The 20,195-nt window shown below is 46.8% G+C and overlaps 1 protein-coding gene and 1 long non-coding RNA gene across 8 annotated transcripts in view; one reads left to right on the forward strand and one right to left on the reverse strand.

The window, feature by feature from the left end:
• Window positions 1–20,195, reverse strand: part of EEF2K (eukaryotic elongation factor 2 kinase) — an 81,535-nt gene that overhangs the window by 61,057 nt on the left and 283 nt on the right. For 4 of the 6 annotated variants that reach the window (XM_083153229.1, XM_083153231.1, XM_083153230.1 and 1 more), the window contains exon 2: window positions 10,215–10,537. In XM_083153229.1, the coding sequence (XP_083009355.1) occupies window positions 10,215–10,457 (243 nt within the window). In that variant the 5' untranslated portion in view covers window positions 10,458–10,537. Of the gene's footprint in view, window positions 1–6,395; window positions 6,572–10,214; window positions 10,538–20,195 lie in introns of those variants that run through there. The other 2 variants (XM_083153232.1, XM_083153233.1) reach the window with 1 other exon arrangement.
• The window catches only part of LOC146020257 (uncharacterized), a 134,100-nt gene that overhangs the window by 29,204 nt on the left and 84,701 nt on the right, over window positions 1–20,195 (forward strand). For both annotated transcript variants that reach the window (XR_014450759.1, XR_014450758.1), the window contains exon 4: window positions 11,796–11,945. This is a non-coding gene — a long non-coding RNA (uncharacterized LOC146020257). The remainder of the gene's footprint in view (window positions 1–11,795; window positions 11,946–20,195) is intronic.

A 20,195-nucleotide genomic window follows, 5' to 3' on the forward strand; every position in this document is an offset into this window, starting at 1 on the left:
TAATTTTGTGAGGATCACAATCTGTTGTTAATTTGTACAAGACCCTTTGATTAACCTAACATAACAGGATTTGGATCTTTCTTGAATTATTCACTCCACTTCAATTAAAAAATTGATGGTAATAATCAATAAACAGTGGAGTATCCAGTGCGGGACCAAAACAAAAAGACGTATAAAAAGAAACACCACAGGCATGGCCATTTTGGGTCTTCATTCAGCTACATTCTTGTATGTGGTAAAACATGAAGTTGAGTTGAGTTTGCAATGGCTCCATGATGCAGTTTAACTTACTAACAGTAGCAGCTCCACCGTACAAAGAACATGATACAAAGTGAATAAAGATCTGTGTTAAAAATATGTTTAGAATCTGATTGGTTGCTACGGGCAACATTTTATGGTACTTGTTTCCTAGCACGGTGCCCATCGCATACCATGCCATAAGGTATGCGATGGTATGCAAAGCGATATTCGGGAATATTACCCGGATTGTACAATTAAATTTCGCATAGCATCGCATGCCAGCAAATGGCATACGATGCGATGCGATTTTTAATTGTACAAGCACCCTGATGGGTGCTTACAATGATAAATGCACCCCCATTGTCCACACCACCTCCACTATCAACGCCAACCCGAAGCGTGGCGAGCGCAGCGTGCCCGCGAGGGGCGGCGGTACGCGTCCTCCGACCTTTTCTTACCCCCACTATCCACGTCGGCGTGGAGTTGATTTTAGAAAGTGTGGCGAGTGCAGCGCGCCACCGAGCCCGAAGCGTGGCGAGCGGCCGAGGAATACATGTAAAGTAATTTGCATCCGCTCGCCACACTATCTAAAATCAACTCCACGCCGACGTGGATAGTGGGTGTTTGAAAAGGTCGGAGGACGCGTACCGCCGCCGCTCGCCACGCTTCGGGTTGGCGTTGATAGCGGGGGTGGCGTTCAGAATGGGGGTGCATTTCACATTGTAAGCACCCATTAGGGTGCTTGTACAATTAAAAATCGGATCACTTCGAATGCATCGCATGCCACTATATTGCATGCGATGCGATGCCATGTTGTACGATGGAAATCGGAGGCGTCGTGCTAGGAAACAAAGTACCCATTTTATTTATTTATTACCAGTTATTATATAGCGCACACATATTCCACAGCACTTTACAGAGAATATTTATACATTAACATCAGTCCCTGTCCCAGTGGAGCTTACAATCTATATTCCCTAAGATATGCGGTCACTAGGTCAACAAGCATTAGGTCGACCACTGAAGGTCAATACGTGAAAAAGGTTGATATGTCTTTAGGTCGACAGGGTCATTAGGTCGACACAAGCATTAGTCGGACATTGGGAAGGTCAACAGTCAAAAGGTCGACATCGTATGGTGAGCGGACGTGGTGCACTTTTTCAGCTTCCATGCCGACTAGGTCGACATTAGAGTTAATTTTGTTGGCAGCCAATTAGCCTACCAGTATGTTTATGGATCGTGGGAGAAAACCGGAGTACCCGGAGTAAACCCATGCAAACACGGGGAGAATATACAAACTCTGTACAGTTAGAGTCATTGTGAGAATAGAACCCATGACCTCAGTGCTGTGAGGCAGTAACGCTAACCATTACACCATCCATGCAACAACAAAAAACCTGCACCTCAGTAAATGTACCCCATAAGAGGGTGTAATAAACCAGTTTGTCATATAGGATGCAGAAGGCTCCTGTACGGTTTGATGTGTGCTAACAGCTAAACGAGACTTGTAATGGGCAGTGAAAGAGGAATGAGCAGGCTGTAGCCTGTGCTTTCCTGGAGGGCAGGGATAATAATAACACTTTGGCGGATCATTACAGAAAGTGCAGGCAAATAATCCCAACATGTTGCTGAAATGGATTGTACATTATGTCCGGATGCCAAGGAATGGATAAAGCACATCACTTGCTGGAGTCACAGAGAAATAAATGTTCTGCAATGTATATCTAAAGTAGGTTAGTCATTGGTATGCTGCAGAAATATGCAAATGAGTATTGCAGGAGGAGTGAGTGACAGTGACGAATCACATTGTGACTGATGCAGAATGAGTAGAAAGCCATCTGTCTAGCGTTGTCTGTATTCACATTGCACATGCTCAGAATCTGGTCAATAAGTCAACAGCATCCATGTCACCATCCATATGGTCGACATGCTCAAATAGCAATGGAGTTCTTGTTTTACAATTTTTTTAATTTTTTGAACTTTTTCATAATGCCAAGCGCAGCGGTACACTATATGGGGGTCCGTGTCTTGAAACCTACACATTTACACCAAATGAAAACCTTTAAAATTCATGTTGGCCATTTCCATGTTGTTCTTTTGCTTGTGTCGACGTTGTCCATGTTGACCGTTTGGCGCCGGCCTAGACCCTGCCGACCTTTGGACTGTAGACCTTTTATGCCATAATGGCTCAGAGTGAACATAGACATATGGGGGCCAAATGTAATAGGGTGAGAGTTTCAGAAAGTGAGAGATTTTGGGAGAGCCACGACTCCCACAGAGGGAGAATAGAACCTGTGGCCAGCGAAGAGGAAAAATCATTCAACGGTTACTCAGCATCTAATTACTTGTCCGCTGCACGCCGCTACCGTGTAGCCCAGGACTTTCTCGGCGGCTGCATGTCGTCCTCCAAATAGGGACGGACGCTGACATCATGTGAAATCAGCCGCCAACCTCTAGCACAGTGATTTTCAACCGGTGTGCCGCGGCACACTAGTGTGCCGCGGCCAGCTGACAGGTGTGCCGCCATGCCTCGGGTCACGGCGACACACCAGCGGAGTTTCACTTTGACAGGGGGGACGGGCAGGCGGCTCGGCATCATCCGCCCCCCCTGTCAGTGTGCGTCCATGTGCGCACTGCCCGCCCGCTCACGGCTCCCCCGCTGTGCACTGTCCGGGACTCGAGAGACATGCTGTGCTGCTATGCAATAATCATATATCCCGCTGGACCACTAGCCAATGGGCGCTTGCGGTCCAGCAGCCAATCAACTGGTGGCTGCTGGACCGCGAGCGCCCATTGGCTAGTGGTCCAGCAGCGGGAGATATGAATATTACATATCAGAACAGCACGTCTCTCTCCCGTACATAGCGGGGGAGCCGTGAGCGGCACACTGGACGCACACTGACAGGGGGGAGGGGTCGTCGGCGTGTAAGCACAGGCAGGAGGGGGGTTTGCACACAGACGCACACTGGGAGGAGGAGGTGGGGGGGAGTGAGGTGAGCGGGCCGGCTAACCATCGGCTGGCTAACTTAGTATGGTGTACTCCCACCCACTCTCCCACCCTCCTGCACTCACCCAGCCACCCTCCCACTCCACTGCAGATACCCTCCCAGCCACCCTTCCACCCCACTGCAGATACCCTCCCAGCCACCCTCCCACCCCACTGCAGATACCCTCCCAGCCACCCTCCCACCCCACTGCAGATACCCTCCCAGCCACCCTCCCACCCCACTGCAGATACCCTCCCAGCCACCCTCCCACCCCACTGCAGATACCCTCCCAGCCACCCTCCCACCCCACTGCAGATACCCTCCCACCCTACTGCTCCCACCCTCCCTCCCTGCTGCACACTACTGGCGGTGCATTGAATTGCAAATAGCGGACGGGAGCCAGGAGTGGGCCACTGCACAGTTCTGTCCCCCTTGGCAACGAGCAAATTCAGTCCACCTTGGCATCGAGCATGAAGCCCCTGGCATTGAGCATGTAGGTAAGTGGCACTTAAGTGTCAAATGTGTATGGTGTGTTATATAGTATGTCATGGGCATTGCGGTGTGTTATATAGTATGTCATGGGCATTGCGGAGTGTTATATAGTATGTCATGGGCATTGCGGAGTGTTACATAGTATGTCATGGGCATCATGTGTGGGCTTATGTGTAATCGGAATTACAAAGTTCACTAAAATGTGCAATGGGCATTACGGTGTGTGGCATAACATGTAATGGCCATTATGGCATGTGGTATACTATATAATGGGTGTGCGGTGTGTTGGCATTATGTTAAAAATTTGGCGCACGCCTTCGGCGCGCGGTGTCCATATTATCCCTCGTTTGCAAGAAATTTGTTGAGTCCTGGCATAATGTGTAATGGCCATTGCGGTATATGGCATAGCTTATAATTGGCATCACGATGTGTGGCATAACTTGTAATGGCCATTAATGTGTGTGATATAACATGTAACTGGCATTATGGTATGCAAAATATCTGGAATATCTGATTAAAAAATGTTGGTGTGCCTTGGCAATTTTGAAGTCTTGTCTGGTGTGCCGCGACCTGAAAAAGGTTGAAAATCACTGCTCTAGCAGGAACGCCTCTGTTCACCAGGGCTCCCGGGCCTGCCAATCACCCTACGATCGGCTTCAAGCATCTGAAGTAGATAGTAGCAGGGCCCTGCTATACTTTGGTGGCAGCGTGTAAAATATAGCGTACATGTAGGTACCAAGTACCAGGCACTTTATCACTTCTCCTCCCTTATTACTGATTTATACATCTACTCCTAAGTCTCGATTGACTGAGACCCGCAGTAATTATAACACACAAAATAAATGGTCTCCTCCTATGAGTCCCAACCACTGCATTTCTCTTTTACACCACATCAAAGGTAACAAAAGCACTCCAGTGTTTAGATAGATTATTTGTGTTCTCTTTATAAGCAATAATAAAACTGTGAACATATAGGGAGTGAGGTCAATAAATCTCCACCATGTACTTAAGCCTAGCTGCGCTGTCTTATGCTATTTGCACAACAGAGGGGAGATGATTGGTGTGTTTGATGCAGTATTAAGCCAGTGATATTTGTCCTCTGTAAGAAGGCTGGGGGATTTCTATAGAGAAACTAGTTTTAGCTAGCTGCACTTACACATAATTCCCTCTTCATTAGTCTGAAGCATCTCTCTATACACCAGTAACCCTTCTATCAAGTACAGGCATCATTGTATAGAACAGTGGTCTCCAACCTTTTTTGGGTCGGGAGCTACTCGCGACAAAATAAACCGCCCGAAGAGCTACTAAAGTAAAAAAAAAATTTAAAATCTGCATAATATCCAAAAAAATGCCCCCGACACATTATGACACACACTGCAATGCCCCAGACACAATATGCCACACACTGCAATGTCCAATATGTCACAAACATACCTCCCAATACTGGAGGTAGAGGAGAAGAGACATCTGCGCGTGCCGAAGGCACGCGCCAAAAATTAGAGGGTTCAGCTACTACCGTGGAACTCCTGCGAGGCTACATCCCCCATTTTTTCCGCTATGGGGGCATGGTCAGCTCTCTAAGAGCTGTAGCCACATGGGGTGCGGCCATGGAAAATGGGGATGTGATACACATATGCCCTCAATAGTGCAGTGCCAGATACACATGACCCCAATAGTGCAGTCCGTGATACCCATTATAAATATGCCCCGCACCGTGATGCTCCATTATACAAATGCCCCACACCGTGATACTCCATTATACATATGCCACACCGTGATGCCCATTATACATATGCCCCACACCGTGATGCTCCATTATACATATGCCACAATGTGAGGCTCCATTATACAAATGCCCCACAGCGTGATACTCCATTATACATATGCCACACACACACGATGCCCATTATACATATGCCCAACAACGTGATACTCCGTTATACAAATGCCCCACAGCGTGATACTCCATTACACATATGCCACACCGTGATGCCCATTATACATATGCCCCACACCGTGATGCTCCATTATACATATGCCACAATGTGAGGCTCCATTATACAAATGCCCCACACCGTGATGCCCCATTATACATATGCACCACACTCTGTGATGCACCATTATCTATATGTCCCATACCGTGATGCTGCATTATACATATGATACACACCGTGAAGCTCCATTATACAAATGCCCCACAGCGTGATGCTCCATTATACATATGCCACACAGACACGATGCCCATTATACATATGCGCAACAACGTGATTCTCCGTTATACAAATGCCCCACTGCATGATACTCCATTATACATATGCCACACCGTGATGCTCATTAAACATATGCCACACACATGATGCCCATTATACAAATGCCCCACAGCGTGAAGCTCATTATTAATGAGCATCAAGGTGTGGGGCATTTGTATAATGGGCAACATGTGTGTGGCATCATGTGTGTGGCATATGCCCCACACACCTTGATGATTATTAATTAATGAGCATCAAGGTGTGGGGCATATGTTTAATGGGCATCATGTGTGTGGCATATGTTTAATGACTCATTAAACATATGCCACACACATGATGCCCATTATACCTCAAGCAGTGAAAACAGAATGCAGGCTGGAGTCACCCCTAATGTATTGCGCACACACAGTTTAAAAATGATTTTTACCTAACGCAGGAGTTGAGCAGGGCTGTGGCGTCGATAAAAAAAGTGCGGCATGTTGCGCGAATGTATACACTGGGGACGTCAGGAGGTCTCTTCCGACAAGTGAGGAACGCGACACATGAAGTCACTTTCTGACCTCCTGCCGCCAAGCGAGGATGCACTACGCGGCAGGAGGTCACTGCCGTCAAGTCAGGTCCAGCATTAAGTCCCTTTTTGACCTCCTGCCGCCAAGCAAGGAACCGCTATGCGGCAGGAGGTCACTGACAGCCCTGAAACATGCCGAGCTACTGGAAATCACCCGGCGAGCTACCCGTCGCTCGCGAGCGACGGGTTGGCGAACGCTGGTATAGAACGTACTAAATAAAGTATAGCTAGAATCTGATTGGTTGAAATAGGCAACACCTCCAATTGTCCTGTTTGAAAGGACTAATAAAGTTCCCCCACAGTAAACCATGGAAAACATTTATGAAATCTGTTAGACAATTATCACTTAATTATGTGTAAACATTCCTATTCTAGTATGTTCCAGGTATATTCCCTATTGCCAAGCCTTGAAGAATATTCTGCTCTTAATAAATGTTAATATTAATAATAAAAAAATAATTATAGGCAGCTAGGCACAAAGGGTGGTGTGCCCATAGCACCTCATAACATTATACTCGCCATTTTTTAGTACATTTAAGCCCCGCCTTCATAGTAGTGCTGGTAAATTAAAGTCACTGCGAGGGGATTTGGCGGCGGGGGTATTCGGCCGTGCCGCGCCTCACAGCTTACCAGTGTTCACAGTTTATCGAGTCAGCATGAATCAGGAGCTTTAGGTCAAAGTCTTCATAAAATATAGTGGTTACCTTTTGGCGGTAAAAATGTTTCCCAAAAAATGTAATTAGAATAAAACTATTTTTTATTTGTACATATTACAAGTGACTTGTAAAATTGTTGAATAGATCACACATTGTGGCCTAGCCAATTAGCTGTGGTAAATTACCTTGGCTACTGGATTCCATTATGCTTCGAGTGCCTCAAGAAAGTGCAGCCATCAGAGCCCAACACATGGGTCCTGCAACTTATCCCATGTGTTTAGTAAAAAAAAAAGGGCTTTTATAATGATCATTTCATACAAACATTTGCATTTAAGAACACAAGATACAAAATAAGCTTAAAGGCGATTTGGCACTTGATATGCCATTTTTACATGTGATTTACAGCATGTAAATAGTGCCCCCAGGGGAGCTGCAGAGGAAGTTCAATGTTCAAATGAATGGTAGTTTTTGTAGCGGCGGGTGGGCAGGAGATTTCAAAATTCCCAATCAGCTGCCACCCATTCTTTTGGATGGGAGTTATGAAATCTCCTGGCCGCCTGCCACTACCGCAGCCTGTTCCACACAGCATGCAGAGCGGGGAGAGTGCCTCTCCTGCCTGGCGCTTCCCCACTCTGCAGTCTATAGGTGTGAGCCAGCGGTGGTACCACTGGCACACACCTACAGACCTGATTGGATGCGATACATCACGGGTGCTAAAAAGCACCCGCAATGTACCACCGATGGGTCCGATTCCAACTCAGTTTATGATCTGCCTGTCCGACCGCCTACTCTGATCCGCACGGGATTGCGCGTTGGATATGCTGATTTCACCCGATTTCTCATCCCGATCAGTTGGAATTGGGGGTAATCGGGCCCAAATCGGACAAGAGTATGGGGAGGCCTTAGCAAGGGGACGCGGATTACTTTACATGTATTCCGCGTCCGCTCGCCACGCTTCGGGCTCGCTGGCTCGCTGCGCTCGCCACACTATATAAAATCAACTCCACGCAGACGTGCATAGTGGGGGTATGAAAAAGTCGGAGGACGCGTTCCGCTGTGCTCGCCACGCTTCGGAGTGCCGTGGATAGTGGGGGGGGGGGGGGGGGGAAGCGTAAACCTATTTTTTAGGACATACAATCATATTATTGTATACCTAATGTAATGGAATCGTACACCCTATAAAATCGCATACGATCGCATGTGATTTTGCGGGAGGTGCGATGCGAAGCGATGCCCAGGGGGGCACATAGCAGTGAATAACTTACATGAAAAAATCGCATCGCATATCGCATGGCACTAAAATGGCCCATGCGATGTCCCTACGCAGAATAGACGTCTTAACAAGATGTGGACACAATATATGGGAAGCATCTGGTCTGTGTCTCAGTGAAGTTCACTGATGGGAGTCTGTGTTATCACACACGACATGATTGCAGAGTGACCAGGTCTGCTATCGAGTGTCTGTATCCCTTTTACATGAGATAAGAATGAGAATGTCACCAAACATGTATAATCTGCTCAGAGTCTTTTAATTTCTGATAATGGGGCAATAAAACAGTCAGCATTCATTTCATGGAGATCCTTGTCTTGTGTCTGCTGGCGGTACTCAGATGGTCATGTGATCGTTACACACCTAGCAATTAGTACTGCATGTATTACAGACAGCATGTCACACAAAGTAGCCATAGACAAATACCTCCCGATCAATATGCCTGCGCGGTAATACCAATGATACAGGTAGTGGGGGAGTTATAGGGGTTTTTACAGCATTTTGGGATGCTCTAAAGAGCAAAAGCTGGCGATGCCCCATAGAAGCCTATGGGCTTCTACCACGACCCACCACCGCCCCGCACCGACCACCCTCACGTGTGTCCGGGCAGCACAGAGCTGTGCTGCCCGGACCTATGACCTCCTCCTCCCTGCACTGTAATCCTCTTCTGGGTGCAGGGAGGAGGAGAGCCGGCCCCCCCGCAGCATCAGCACCACCACAATCCGGGTAAGGGAGGGAGGGGGGACCTGCCGGCTCACTGCAAAGGACAGCTCTGATGGGGTCCCAGAGAAAAGTAGTTTGAGGACCCCTGTATTAGATAAACACATCTGTAGAATCTATAAAACACACCTCAGAGGGTTACAGTTGTGCCAAATTTAAGAAGCAGCAACAGTAAATAAACTCTTTTTTGATGAAAACATTCTGTTCTGTGCGGTAATCTAGTTGATCTACAGTTATGATTATTGACTGTATTATTGTAACTGGCCTATCGGTTAGTCTAGTTCACAGGTTCTCAAAGTCGGTCCTCAGGACCCCACACAGTGCATGTTTTACAGGTCTCCTCACAGAATCAAGTGAAATAATTAGCTTCACCTGTGGATCTTTTAAAATGTGTCAGTACTGAGCGCACCTGTCAGGTGACCTGGAAAACATGAACTGTGGGCCTAATTCAGATCTGTTCGCCTGTTTGCTAGGCTGCGTATGTTTCAACATCGAATTAGGGGAACAGTTTTTATGGGTGCGCCCTTCTTCCTCCCCCTGCCCGCCTTTCCCTCCCCTCACTTAACAAACGCCCCAGCAAAAGTAATGATTCTCAAAGGCGTTCGCACAGGGAGCTTGAGAGATTGAGAGATATGTGCTGAGTGATCTTTGTGTTAGAGAACACTGGAGATGACTAGATTTTAACTGGCGACAGCGAATCGCTGGACCGAGCATCGCTGTCGCTAGGGGGGGGGGGGGGGGTATACAGACTGGGTGATGCATGCTTAATTTCTAAGCAATCTAGTCAGATAATTTAGAAATAGCCCTACAATCGGCCCGAGTGTATGGGCCTTTCAGAATGATGTGAAATTGTAACCCAAGTACCTGGCACAACCTAAAGATTATTCTAGTTAGATAAACCCCTTTTTAGACTCTGCAAAAAATTTGACAAAACTCTTGGTGCAGGTGGATGGGCCAACAAATTACAATATGGTTACAAAGATTAGTAGTGTAGAAAGCAACATCTGCATCCAGTAAATTATTGGGACAAACCTTGAAACTAAAGCTCCTGGGAGATGAGCTGGAACCATATTGAGTTTCCTTTGTTAGGCTGCCCAAAAAGCGGGTCTTTTTGGTCTTTGTTTCGTGGTGTGATGATGGGTCATCTGTTATGGGGCAGATGATGTAGTTATCCTCCTCATCGCTGTCAGCCTTACTGTAATCTGAGCAGTGCTCTTTCAGCACGTGGGAGTTATCCAGACCCTCGATTCTAAACATGAGATCTTCGTCTGCCATTGTCGGTGGGAAGTAGGGAGTATTCGCTGGAGGACTGAGCTAGCCAGACTGCTGCTGTAGATTAGCATTCAGGAGAGGGCCTGCAAACCAATAAACACAAACCATAAACCATGAATGGAAAACCAGGGATTTATAATCCTTAGCGGCACAACATCACACAATATATATCACCATATTACATAAACATAAAGCATGACAAGATCTATCACATAACATTACACTACATACATCATATTAAGTGGTAAATTCAAATATATGCAATGTAAGATGGCATATTCCGGTTCGATGTATGGGCAATGCCTAGTGCGTACAAATCCCTTACATACGTTAGTCTTTCATCGTGCAGATTTCTACACACCCTCTGGAGCTATGAGGTGACATATACAATGTAGTTGCCATGTGTGGTGCTATTGCCAAGGTCAAATGCTGCTACAGCGGCACATCCCCAGCACTGCCCATACAGTAGGCCTATGTTGCATTCAATTGACTTGCCAACTAAAATATAACATCACAAGGTTTTTCACATCACATTGCAAACATCAAATGAAGAGATTACATATTACAGCCACCATTTTGTGTAGTTCTTAACAATATCCTTCAGTGGGGCAGATGTATTAAATCTGGTAAAGTGATAAAGTGGAAGGTGATAATGCACCAGCATCAACTCCTAACTGTCATTTTTCAAACACAGCAGATTGGCTGTTGTGTTATTACCTTCCACTTTATCGCCACTTTGGGCCAGATGCACTAAGCGTCAAAAGTGATAAAATGGAGAATGATAAACAGCCATCCAATCAGCTCCTACCTGTCATGTTACAGAGCGTGTTTGAAAAATGTCAGGTAGGAGCTGATTGGTTGGTTGTTTATCACTCTCCATTTTATCAATTTTGAAGCTTAGTGCATCTGGCCCTATATCTCTTCTCCAGACTTAATACATCTGCCCCATTGTTAGTGAAATACTGTATCTGCCTGATTTTATATATTTTACAATAATAAAAATGTTACTTATATAGTGCTTTTCCCCAATTCCAACAGGACTGTTGGCACTTAATATGTACTATGAATACAATACAGATATATAAATCTGCATGAAATACAAAAGGAAAAAAAAAAGAATAAAAAGGTGCAGCAGTCATTTTGAATCACCAATTCCAAGGACAATAATTATTTATCCTACACAGAATGAATAATCAAGTTCCCTTTAGAAAATGTCTGAGGAGTTGTTTTAATTGTCTTTTATTGTTTGATTATGTTTTTTTGTTTTATTTTGTTTTTTACTACTCGCAGTAGAACGCTTACAAACTCAGTGTTTGTTTTGTGTCTTCTTTTGTTTTCCAGGAGAAAATGGCCCCAGGATGATACCCTTCCACTGAACTATGCGGATGCTATCACATTTCATCATGGCAGAATACCAAGACATAGAACCACATATGTCTTTGTACAGAAAATCCTAAATGTATCTGTTACTATTTTGAGCAAAAGTCAAATGTAAGTAAATCCTGCTCATAAACAGTTTATACTATGTCCCTTAAGTGCACGTTCAGCAGCACAGAACCTGGTTATTTATACCATGATTTTAGGGTTTATAAAAAAAAAGAATGCATATGGATGTTTTTGTCTGCGCAAATCTTCATCATTCACAATCTTACATTGCCGAGTGACTGTTTAATGGGAGATTTGCTGGAAGGAATTCTGCAGTAATGTGAGAGTTGCTTTAGGTTCATACAGATCAGTACTGATCTCATTGTATATATATTTATACAGTGCTAGCAAATTCTGGTGAACCAAAGGCCCTGTATGTGCAACTGGAAGTCCTATTATGTCCTGATAGCCAATGGCAGTGACATCTAGGTGAGCCACTGAAGCACAGGTAAGCAGCATATAGACATGTGAGCACTATGCAGGTGGGAATGCAGCCTCTTTGTAGCCCCGGCTAATATTCTCAAACTAATGAGGCCTACACATGGGAAGATTTGCTGAGCGTTCTGAGCTAGAATCCTCAGCAAGATCGATCAGCACACAGCGATGTGTCAGCGCTGTGTGCAGGGCCGGTGCAAGGCACCGGAGCGCCCCAGGCGAGTCAGGGTGGGGGCGCCCCGGTGCCGGGGGAGGGGTACCTGTCCTGCGGCACTGTGTATTTAAAGCTGGCGGCGGCAGAGAGGGGTCCCTGCAGTTAACGAGCGCTAACCGCCGGGCTATGCGGAAGCGCTTCTGTTGTGAAAACACTGGCCGCACGCTGATTGGCTGAATCTCAGCCAATCAGCGTGCGGACAGTGTTTTCACAACAGAAACGCTTCCGCATAGCCCGGCGGATAGCGCTCGTTATTTCTTATTGACTGCAGGGACCCCTCGCTGCCTCCGCCGCCAGCTTTAAATACACTGCGCCGCAGGACAGGTACCCCCGCGGCACGGGGGGCAAAATGCCGCCCTCCAGTGGCCGGCGCCCTAGGCAAATGCCTAGATTTGCCTAGTGGTGGCACCGGCCCTGGCTGTGTGCTGAGCGATCTGTCAGGGGCAGTATTCTCTGGTGGGAACTCTGGCCCTGACCGGAATGCAGGATATTAATCACTGGGCGATAGTGACGCGCTGGGCCGTACATGGCTATCGCTATGGTCCCTACACTTAGGGGGTTATTCTGGTTTACTCCTTCTGGTCAACTTCCTTCTCAAATGGACAAAACCATGTGCACTGCAGGTGGGGTAGATGATACTTGTGCAGAGAGAGTTAGATTTGGGTGGGGTTTTACTTCAAAGTGAGATCTATATTGCAGTGTAATAATAAAGCAGCCAGTATTTTCCCTGCACAGAAACAAAATAACTCACCCAAATCTAATTCTCTCTGCACATTTTACATCTGCCCTCCTGCAGTGCACATGGTTTTGTCCATTTAAGAAGGAATTTGCCAGAAGGAGTAAACCAGAATATCCCCATTAGAGTGATGTAAGGGCATTTTCCAACGGATCTAATGAGATCACTTACGAAATGCCCTGAAATCGCCCCGTGTGTAGGGCCTATGACATACACTGAGGATGCAGCCAGTGCTGTTTATTATCATTTTGATGTTTATGAAAGAAAAGAAAATGACACCATTCTCCTTCCATACAAAGCAACAAAATATTTCTTAATTGTGTTACAAACTGCAACTAAAAAGAATATCAGTGGAATTCTGGGGTAGATGTATTAAGCCTGGTGAAGTAATTAAGTGGTCGGACATAACGCATCAGCCAATCAGCTCCTAATTGTCATTTTTAAACCCAGCCTTAACCCAGACTTAACAGTTAGGAGCTTATTAACTAGTGCGTTATCATTGACCACTTTATAATTTCACCAGGTTTAATACATGTGCCCCTCAGTTTTTTGTGATGAGTGCAAGGTAATGATGGAACAGTGTGGTAACAGTACTACCGATGCATCGCTCAGTTTACCGAGAACACTCTTAATGGGACAGTAAATGATGGGTCACAGTGGTATTGGCAATGTGTGGTGCCCCATCATTGTGTTTAGTTATAAAATATGTTTCTTCGGTACTGGATTTACCATGAACAAAATAAATTATAATCTACATGACATGCTGAGACCCAACACCCTGAATCCTGCTGCACCCTGACTCCTGTTGGAGAAATTGCCCATAGCAACCAATCAGTTGGTCACTGTCATTTTATAAATCGATCGCTAGAAGTGGATTGGTTGCTAGGGACAACGTCTCCCTTTGCTCTATTTAAAAAGTTTGGTGCCTCTCCCTCTTTTGGGGAGATTCGGCCGGTATCCTGCACCTCCGGCGACCTCGGACGTTATTACCTATGCCCCACATAGAGCTCTGTGGGTGTTATAAACAAATATTATAACAGCTAAGATGTCGCCGCCAGGCAGCAGCAGGACCATATGCTGAAACATTTCATTTGGCAACATTTGGATTTGGATTAGTACTGTAGGTGGCATTGTTCTGTTACTGAATGCCAGAAGACAAATATTGTTTTGTAAGGAACTTCACTTTCTGCAAGTATCGCACATCCATTTATACTGTATACATCTCTACATGGTATCTGCAGAAACAGACTGAATGAGCGTTCTAAAAGATTAATAAGAGCTGTAGGAAGTGCTCCTATTTCATTGGTGACCGCACAGCATCACAGCGTTATGCATCTGTGCTCATCATTATCAATGGATTTCCAATAAGTAATGATCGCGGCCTGCTAGCCTGGGGCAGCCAATGTGCAAACCCTTCAGTGATTACAGATAGCTCCTTGTGCTTTACATATCTAGTCGTATATATCACATGCAGGGAAATACATTATAAGGCATAGTCAATAATAATGAAGGGGGTTATTCTGGTCCGTTCGCACGGGGCGGATGGTGGTTGCGCAGGGTCATTTCTGCGCATGTGCATACACCAGGTGCGTGTGGCCATGGCGAACAGACTGTTCACCAGGTGCACATACCCAAGGCCGCGGGCAAGGGGCATTGGGCGGCGTTGGATAGTCACGTCCATGGGAACACCCAGCGTTTCATGGGAGATTCCATATAAACGCGGGATGCTCCCATGGTGATTGGCCCGTGAAATCACCGGGTGTCAGCTGACTGCCCACTTGCTCCCGAGGCTGCACGCAAATCTAAGTGACCTGAGAGTCACTTAGATATGCGTGCACACTCCACATCATTCAATGGTCGGCGACCAGCGAATGATGTGGGAGTTTACCCGCAGGCTGCAAATGGATGTTTATTAGTGTTCCCACTAGGCTGTTTTAGCGGGGCGATGCGCCCTGCCCGATTTTTAAAGGGCAAAGTGCACCCTGCCCCTCTAGCAGCACCCCGCTAAAAGAGCCTGGTGCCTGCCCCGACGGTGTGCACAGGGAAGCCCAGTGCCGCCGTAGACGATTATGCCTGGCGCTTCCCCGGCAGCACAGCAACTTCGCCGGGCCCGCCCCCTTTAGTGACGTCGCGCCCAGGCACGCCCCTTTTGTGATGTCGGCGGACCGGGACCGCCCACAACTCTGCCGTGGGCGGGCCTGGTCCGCCCCCCTTGCAGCGGCGCCCTGCCCGCACAAAATCCTAGAGTGAACACTATATTAAACATCCATTTGTAGAACCTGCGTGCGAACACACACTGAATTTGGGTGGTACAATAAAGTAAGGTAACAAGACCTCTCACGTGTGTAATGTTCTCTAGTTCATTCTACTTTCCCACTGTGTCACAGCAGGTAGACCACTGCTTCTCCTCACAGCCATCAGACATTGCCTCATATCAGTAATAGGGTGGGATGTACCAAGCATTTGCAGTACATCCCACCACACATCGCAATGCTACTAAAAGCATATGTACTCTTGCGAGAAGAGCCTCCCTTTGCGAAACATCCGGCGCAGTGGTGAGCGGACTCTCCCCCTCCTCCGGTGCTCAGATGGCTGCAGGCTCATTGCACCAGGAAGGGAGATGTTCCGGTGCTAGGGAGGAGGAGTTCACTGGTCTGTGCAGCACAGTAGGAGGCTGCTCGAACATCAGGTGGGGGGGGCTAGTCCGGGTAGTACGAGGATGCGGGGGCAGTGTGGGGCGGCGGGGGACGCAAGAAGAAGCCCATAGGCTTTGATGGGGTTATGCCAAATAGAGCAACTTTGTGGGACTGCTATGCTATTACTGGAGCCTGTCCTCGTATTTCACTCCTATTTCCCTATAGATTGTAAGCTTGCAGCAGGGCCCTCCTTCCTCAACCTACGTCTGTTTCACCCAGTTTGTTCTTTCAGTGTAAAGTGCCAGGGAATCTGTTGCGCTATATAAGAAACTGTAAATAAATAAATATATAACCCCCGTGGCGAAGACCAGGCAGTGGGGCTTTAGTGAATCTGAAAATGCAGTAAAAACCCTAATAAAAGGGTTTTTTACCACATGTTCAGTTTAGTACATCCCACCAATACTGTCCCAACATTAGTTGTAAGATGGCGGAAACATGGTCAAACACGTGTTGAACAATGTGATCACATTTCTGCATCTAAAGAGAACATCAGCAGATGAAATTCATCATCAACTTGTCAAGTTGTACAGTAATAACGTCATGTCATGAAACAGGTGGGTGTTGGTGCACTGCCAGTGGGGGAGGTGCTGGGCCGGTGGGATCACTGATCATCTTGAACGTCTGACGTGCCATTTGCACCAAACTCAAACATGTTTTCATGCCATGTCGCTATCACCGTACCTTGACATTTGCTCTTTAGACACAAGAATCTGATCACACTACATGTTAGGACAGTATGGGCGAGATGTACTAAGCCTTGAAAAGTGGTGATAAAATGGAGAGTGATAATTCAGCAACCAATCAGCTTCTACCAGACATTTTTCAAACAGTCTGTGACATGGTAGTTAGGAGCTGATTGGCTGCTGGTTTATCACTCTCCATTTTATCCCTTTTCAAGCTTAGGGCGGGATGTATTAATATACATCGCCGCCCCTCGACGCCCAGATGCTACCACATATGTACTAACATATGCGGCTAGCATCGGGGTGCGGTGACGGAGACTCCCCCGCTATACCTGTAATGTGGTGTGCGGGGGTCTCCGTCACATCCTGGTGGTTGTCAGTGTCCCCCGGCGTCTCCTCCTCCCCCCTGCAGCCGGATGTCCTCTCGGCTGTGACACCTGCTGGGGGAGGAGATCGATGGTGGATGGAAGGGGGGGTCGTGTGGATGGCGGGCAGTGGGTGGCGATAGAAGCCCATAGGCTTCTATAGGGTATCGCCACCCAAATGTGGCGATACCCTGCCCGGCGGAGACGGGCGAACAGGTAATGGTACATAGGAAAATGCGGTAAACCCCCAGTTTTACCGCATTTTCCCTTTAGTACATCCCGCCCTTAGTCAGTGGCAGCTCATACCTTATTGGGGGAGGGGGGCTGCCTCTGGCCGCAGCGGGGGTACCTCCTCTCCTGGGTTCCCAGCGCCTGTGCTTTGATGACAGGTCCCGGGACTGGCGCATGCGCAGTACCAACATCTGTACTGCGCATGAGGCCAGCTTTTTTGGGCTGCTTCGGCAACTGACAGGCACCGGGACCAGCGCGTGTGCAGTACTGATATAGGTATTGCGCATGCGCAATCACCGTTTTTGCACAGCAGCCCACAGAGAGGCATCCCAGAGGGAGGGAACACCTCCCAATGGGACTGCCTTTGTGACTGGCAGGTCGGACTTCCAATAGGAAGTCACTGTCAGTTACAGTGAAGCCAGTGCAGTCTCACAGACTGCATCTGGCTTCACTACAGTGGCGGATTTTACCTGGGGGGGCTTCAGCCCTGCAGAACATAGGTAAAAACCGCCACTGAGCTAAGTACTTCTGGTCCTGTGACTGACATGGGCAAGTCTAATGGCTGTGAGGAGCAGTGCTCTTACTGCTCTGGTGGGAAATCAGAGGGAAATAGAGAACATTACACACGTGAGAGGTCTTATTATCTTACTTATTGACCCACCCTTGTAATTATTGACTAAGAACTCCTCCGAGTGATCTGCTGAAACACAGTTGAACTGTCTGTAAACATGCAGAGCTGTATTTGTTAGTAGAAGCATATAGAAAGCCTTAGATGGAGGGACAAATTCGGTGTGTGACCAAGAGACGTGACATTATAATTTGGTATATATGAGACGTCATTACAAGCAGTCACAACGACACAGAGCTTAGGTGATATCATGTAATACGGACGCACACACCAGCTAGCTATTTTCATGTCAGTAACACATTCCCCCCTCCCTCCAGCCCTCCTGGCACACTTCGCAGATTGCTGTGCACACACCATGTGACTGCTATGTGTGAAGAAGGAACACAAGTAGAAGTTTTAATGCTAGTGTTCCTTTAATGTCAGTGCAACCCAATGGAACTTGGGCGTGGAGTTGAGAATAGAAAGTGTGGCGAGCGCAGCGAGCCACCGAGCCCGAAGCGTGGCGAGGGGCCGCGAGGGGACTCCGGTACCTGTGAAGGTATCTGCGTCCCCTCGCCACGCTTCGGGCTCGGTGGCTCGCTGCGCTCGCCACACTTTCTATTCTCAACTCCACGCCGACGTGGATAGTGGGGGTATGAAAAGGTCGGAGGACGCGTACCGCCGCCCCTCGCGGGCTCGCTGCGCTCGCCACGCTTCGGGTTCACGTTTATAGTGGGGGGGGGGTGGCGTGGGGGTGCATTTAACATTGTAAGCACCCATTACGGTGCTTAAAAGCACCCTTTAGGGTGCTTATACAATCTTTCATCGTATAGGGGGCAAAGGCATGCGATGCGATGCGATTAAAACATCACGCGATGGGAATCGGGGGCACCGCTATAACACACAAGTACCAGGGATTTTTCAGTTTTTTAAATTTTTTTTACATATTTAACTGGTCCCCTGGTGGTGCCCCGATGGTCCCACAAGGGGACCATCAGGGCACAAACACAATTATAACTGTGTGTGCCTTATTAGTATGATAAAAAGGGTGCAAAGTAACAATATATTTTGTTGCTCCAAGATCCTAAATGCAAAAATGTCATGCATTGTACCTATTACTATTATTGTTTATTTATACAATGCTACAAGGGTTTCATAGCACCTAACAAGACATAAATCAGCAAAAAAATAAGAAGATAACTAACTACAGTACAAGGCAATTTAAGACAAGTACATGGTAAATAAAAACAATTGCAGCAGGGGAGGGGACAGGACACGCGTGTGGTGTGCAGGCCCGACAGTTGGGATTCTGATAGTGCCAGATACAGTCCATATGGAATATTGCAAGCGGCACTCAGAGACTTGTAGTCCACACTTTAAATAGGTGAAGCAAAGAAGTGCTTTATTCACATCAACGTTTTCGGGGTCTCCGCCCCTTCGTCAGGATCCTGCGTCAGGATTTTGAGTTCAAAACGCATCGCTTGCAGCTCAAATCGCACTGTGTTTCTTTTGGCTTGCGATGCGAAGCGTGCTCCCATGTAGTTCACATTGTAAGCCAAGAGAGTATGTTCAGACAGTACTTTTTGTACTAGATCGCATCTATTTCAAATCGCACGCTGCTGTAGCGTATCACATGTAATTTGAACTAGATGCGATGTGATCTAGTACAAAACGCACCTAGCACCGTATGTGGGCACCTTAAGGAAACATAAGATGGTTTACAATTACCACCAAACACATATAGATAATAAATTGTAATTTCACATGCATGTTTGCCCTATATTTTTTTTCTTATTTGAGTACAAGGTCCAACAAAAGCTAAACTACAATACTGACATCCTCATACCCTTTAGTCAATTGTCTGCCTGTTTTGCATCCTGCGCCAGCACAGCAGGAGCTTACTGTAGGCTGACAGGGAACTTGCTGATTCCTGTTTGTTTTTCGGTGCCATGTGGCCAATCCATAGCTTAGTATCATGGCACCATCAGTGCGAGCATCTAGTGCCTGGCAGGCTTTCTTGGCACATAATATGATATAGTTCTCCGTAAAGGCATCATGGAAATAATTGGACGCATGTCCATCAGCATGTCATAGCCATATAAGGTATTATTGACATCTGAGAACTGTATATAGATGTATATGTAAATAGACACTCCTACTTCAAAGGCCAGGCCCACTTTAACAAAAACACACAAGTAACATACAACCCTTTACATGACATAATACCATATGGATCAGCATTTTGAAGATAATTGTATACATTATTGCATTCCCTGGATTTTACCAAAGCATTGCTGTACATTAAGCTCCATAGAATGTAACCAGCCATTGTTGTGCATGTAAACAGCA

Source organism: Crinia signifera, chromosome 7 (assembly GCF_055691185.1).
Source record: "Crinia signifera chromosome 7, ASM5569118v1, whole genome shotgun sequence".
In the NCBI taxonomy this organism is placed as follows: Eukaryota; Metazoa; Chordata; class Amphibia; order Anura; family Myobatrachidae; genus Crinia; species Crinia signifera.